The sequence below is a fragment of the Etheostoma spectabile genome, chromosome 6, assembly GCF_008692095.1.
Source record: "Etheostoma spectabile isolate EspeVRDwgs_2016 chromosome 6, UIUC_Espe_1.0, whole genome shotgun sequence".
Classification (NCBI taxonomy): Eukaryota; Metazoa; Chordata; class Actinopteri; order Perciformes; family Percidae; genus Etheostoma; species Etheostoma spectabile.
Genome location: NC_045738.1, coordinates 4,165,272 through 4,170,455, shown reverse-complemented (window position 1 = coordinate 4,170,455; position 5,184 = coordinate 4,165,272). Strand labels below are relative to the sequence as shown.

The 5,184-nt window shown below is 39.3% G+C and overlaps 2 protein-coding genes across 2 annotated transcripts in view; both read left to right on the top strand.

Moving 5' to 3' along the window:
* mal2 (mal, T cell differentiation protein 2) overlaps window positions 1–5,184 on the top strand; it is an 871,414-nt gene that overhangs the window by 336,286 nt on the left and 529,944 nt on the right. The gene's annotated exons all lie outside the window — the stretch shown is intronic.
* Window positions 1–5,184, top strand: part of cdkal1 (CDK5 regulatory subunit associated protein 1-like 1) — a 274,625-nt gene that overhangs the window by 199,148 nt on the left and 70,293 nt on the right. Inside the window, exon 12 of the mRNA XM_032518043.1 lies at window positions 2,965–3,027. Within this exon, the coding sequence (XP_032373934.1) occupies window positions 2,965–3,027 (63 nt within the window). The remainder of the gene's footprint in view (window positions 1–2,964; window positions 3,028–5,184) is intronic.

The window sequence follows — 5,184 nt, the reverse complement described above, 5'->3', positions numbered from 1 at the left end:
ACACACACACACACACACACACACACACACACACAGACACACACACACACACACAGTGGCTTTGCATTACTGGATTGTCACCAACACAACCCTGATGGCATGCTAGATTAACTTCTCTGGTTGATGAACCACATGCATGCACTCTCAAACACATTTACCTGTATGAGGACACTTTATTGTGCAGCACACTAATAAAGCTCTTAAAAATAAAAATACAATAGAATAGGAAAGGTTACACTGACTTGCTGAGAGGCAGCATGACTACCTGAGCCACGGACATTCAACGGATGGTCTTAGATTATGTTTTTTTTTTTTTACATACAGATTTCAGGTGTGTAATAAAAACAGGTTGCAGTTGTAATTTCACAAAATAACAATGTTTTTGGAGTTTTAATCAAGTAGGATTCTTTAGGGAAATATTGAATGACAAGACATAGGTGTAGAATCTTTTATCAACTCCTACATTAGGCCAATGAGGTGGGACCAACAATAGGTGTGTTAACCAATTCCATGGTTTGTCTTGCCAGAGAAGTATTGGAAAGTATGTGCATCAAAGTGATTATTATATAGTTTAAACTAATATAATCCAGGTTTACAAAATGAAATGAAGGAAAACGCAGTGCCGACTTTAATAAAGTACACATCTCCGCTCCTGCTGGCGGCAACTAATTCCACAGGTGCATCTTGGTGTGTAGTCTTTGCTCAAGGGCACTCCGGCAGCAGCTGTTGTTGGATGATAACATTTCATTTGCTTCTCCTAAGTCATAATTTTCCATCACAAGACACATGAGTGGCAACATCCCTTTAGAAAACCGCAACCCACTAAAATTAAAAGTAATGAGATGAGGTTTCCCCCTTCATCAATACCTGTTACAGTAGGAGATAAGAAATGTATCTCTCTTTCTCTCACCATTTTGGATCCTGTATATGTGTGTCTCCTACTGTACTGGATACATTCTGCTGGGAGAAATCCTTACCTGTGGTTACATTTGTCTTACAAATACACACACACACAAATGCACAGTTGAGCATCACTGAATACAGAGAGATGGTGAGAGTGATGAAGGGATGGAAGGAGGAGAGAGAATGTTGTTGAGGAGCAATGATGAGAGAATTGCTCTCACCTAGGGTGCTTTAGGCATGTGCAGAGATTGTGAATGTGCAGGGACAGACTTATAAGCGGGAGGATGGGTGAGAGTGGAGACAGAATGATGACAAGTATGAGTTTTCCGTTACTGGAGAAAAACACAGGGAGCGAGGGAGAGGCAGAGCCCTGAGGGATACGTGGATAGGCAGGAAGAGCAAGAGGGAATCAGCTGCCAACAAGAATGAGAAGATAGTAGATGGACAGGGCCAATGATGACAGGATTGTATGGATCACAAGAGCCCTGGGTGAAGAGAGAATGAGTAAGAGATTGGTAGAAATGGAGAGTGGGGAAGAAAAAATAGTGAAAGGATACTCAGATGGAAGGAATATATTAAGGCAAGGAGCGCTGAAAGGATAGGCCTCACTGGAGACAGAGAACAACAGAGAAAGTAGAAGTGATAGTTATCCGAGGACTACAGTCACCACCTTTAAACACTTCTACCTCAAACCTTTATTTTACCTTTCTTCCTTTGTCTGTGCTGCATTTACTTTTCTTTGCACATCTTCTCTTCTGCACTGTTCACTTTGTTTAGTTATTCTTTTTGTACTTAATCCTTTCCACTCTTCCTGTCTAAGGGCTTTAGTATTAGCTTGTCCATCTCTGTAAACTTGACCACACATCTCTACGCGTTATAAGATTTGTCTTCCTTCTTTGCATCCATCCTTCTCTTCTCCACATCCTCAAGCTACATTTGACAGTTGCGCCTAAATGATGCCTGTGTATGATAGCAGAGCGACTTGTAGATGCTCCATATGTACAGATCTGGCTTAATGACATTGAATCCAACTTTTTACATACACTGAAAAGACAGGCAGGGAATGGGAGAGAGCATAGCAATCACTGCATACTCCCTTTAGCTACAGTAGCATATACATACAGTATATCCTTTCCCCTTAGCCAGACATGGCCTAATCCGCAAGCTAATTAGCGCTCTTTGTAACTGCATCAGCCACATGTAACTGATTGCATTAACAACTGCCACACATCAAACAGTCATGTCTCACGCTTGTGCATCTCATTACACATTAAGGACATGCAAGGTTAAGGCCAGACTTAATACAGAATAAAATTAGAAATATTTTTGCCACAGCTGGTGGGCAAATACATTTCTCCCCTCTGTCAATTCTTTATTTTTATAGAGTTAATGAATTACTGTAGGTGTTGTTCTCAGCCACAGTCATTGTTTTTCCTACTGTTTAAGTGACCCAATAAGTTAACATGAGTGAAATTGCACTCTTTGTCCATATTTATACCATATTTTATTTTGTTATTTATATATGCAAGACAATGGATGAGGAAATGCCAAGCAAAAATAATGTTCAATTTTAGATAATGAGTTTGTGTATAAAAAATAAGATATATAAAGTAAATAAATCCTGATCAGTGCTACTTACAGATGATTCATTTGCCTTCTATACAATACATGAATACAATAGCCTACAATAGGACGGTGTAAACATACTAAGGGGAATGCTAACATTATATGACTATGGAAATAAACAAAAATTAAAGTCAAGTTTTTTTTTTTTTACAGTGTTAAAAATGAGCTTTACAAGTCCATGACAATATTACATCAAATGAAATCAACCAAGAAACAAGACAATTTAGAGGAAATCACATTTAAAATTGTCATAGAAGGGACAAAGGCTGAGTAGTTTGCACCATCTTTCTAGATTAGTGGGTTAACTATATATAATATCTACAATGGAATCTAAATGAAGTAATACTCAACCTCCTGCTTTTTTTGTAGCTATGTTATACAGTATACGAGTGGCTTTTTAAACTTTAAATTCCCTGTATGGTTTTTTTATTGCAGAAGAAGCAGAGGACTAAAGAGCTGTCCCAACTCTTCCACTCTTACAACCCCTACGACCATAAGGTAAGACATCTTTCAGTGTTTGGTGCTGGATCACTTTACACTTCTGGATCTGCTTGTTTCAGTTTTGCCCTTAAAATGTGCTGGTCTTTTTTGTTGCATCTGCCTATTAATGGGGAGAGCCTGGAGCATTCAGCTTAATTTGCCTCTAGACCAGAACCCTTGACTTGACATCAAAAATAGTTGTAGGTCACCATCATCATATCATCACCATACGTCTTTATCCTTGTGACGAGATTGTTGTCTCCTCAAGATGGTCACCTCTTGTCAGCAATCTAGTAGATGAGGACAGCTGTGTGTTGGTTCCTGATTACATTGTGGAATGTGTGTGTGTGTCTGTGCGTGTGTGTGCTCAGTTCTTATATGAAGATGTCCTTCTAAAAGTGACAACAGCTGTCACCACATTATTCTGCTGTCATGACAAAGAAAAATTGTATTTTGACATGTTAGACCATCATGGGTCCTTGTGTATCGCTACATCCTGCCAAATAAATGTCTCACTTAGTTTTAGTTTTCTGTAATCAAGTAAATAGCATCGGTAAATCAGATATTTTTGTCCAATGTCTCAATTGCAGTGTGAACAGTAGTGATTACTTGCGCATCATTACGATAAATACAGCAACAGAATGTACAAGGAAGGCAGCAGCCTGCTTCTGCCGAGTGAATGCTGTGAACATGTTGGTGATTGAAGCCTTCCTTGCAGTTGTCACACTTTATTTAGCAAAGCTTAAGCTTGGCCAAGTTTTTTTTTGCAGAGTTTTTACCTCTAGAGGAGCTTGTGCCTGTGGTGCTGTTGTTATATGTTACGCACTAATTAAAAGGATATGAGAGAGATCACGATTTCACTGTGACAGGCATGGATCTTTGCCTCCCACACACTGAAACATGCACGCGCGCTCACACACAAACACACACACACACACACACACACATGCACATATAAGTAAGTGCATAAGCTCACAAACAGAGAATGTGAATTAAGCAAAGTTAGCAGAGAATATCTATATAATTCATTAACACATTTGCATTTATATCAGATAATTAGTATTTGCGAACATGCTTCATCCTCACGTACAATTTCCAGAGGAATTGATAAACCAACTAAAAAAGAAAGTGTACTGTACTGAGCCTGCTTTGCTAAGCTTCCGCATCCGACAAATATAATTGGTCGATGGGATAAGACATTACCTGTTCTGGTGATGGAAAAGATTTATGTTTCCCGTCCTCTCATCTTGTTTTTGTGAAATCCGAACCATTTACACACAGCTGAAGTTGTGTAACCCCATTTATCAACAATGTCGTCAGCTTGAGAGGATAAAGCCAGTTTGCACTTATATCCACCATCACTTTGGTTGACCTTGGCTCCACTTTTGCCGTTGAAGACTGTTCCCCCTTCGGTATGTGTTCCCCCGTCGGTATGTAAAACTGAACCAAGCCTTATCTCTAACCTTAAGATGAGAGAAAAACTATTCAACACAACACCGGAAACTCAAAGACTCACTATTGGAAGTGGGCATGTCCGGCATCCAAGCCGAAAAGGCAGACTCTGGCAGTTGTGTTATCGGGTAAATATGTCCAAAGCTTATTATTGTTATCAACCTGAATTTTATTGCAATCACATTTTGAGATTGTTTTATTGCACAGCCCTATGGTAAACAATGTTTCTTTATTTATTTCTGTACCAAAATCCAGCTTGTTAAATGTCCATCTAAGTAAGTTGTTTATATTTCATCATTTTTTGTGAGAGTACAGAACATATGGAAGGGTAAGTTTTTCATTCTCAAAAAACAGATGTTATGTAAAGTACCACGTTAAAGACACTGTATTGTGTATCTGAGCCAGTGTCAGCTTGAGATCCTCAGCCCCTGTCTGTTACAAAGTTACGACTAAAGATGAAATATGGCTGCGCTTACTGTAGAACCGTAGTATGGCAGTAGACCAAGCCAAGCTCAAAAGATTTGAGATTGAACATTGGTCTGGGGAGTCTGCTCTGTATTTTCTCTGCACCAGAGACGTGACCAACAGGCATAGTTTAAATGACTATGTACGCAATTGGATAGTACTTCAACCAATCAGACCAAAGATCTGGTTGACATAGATGCAACAGCGGCATCAACGGGTTGCCGGGCTTCGGTGGCCGCTATGTTGAATGTAAACAAG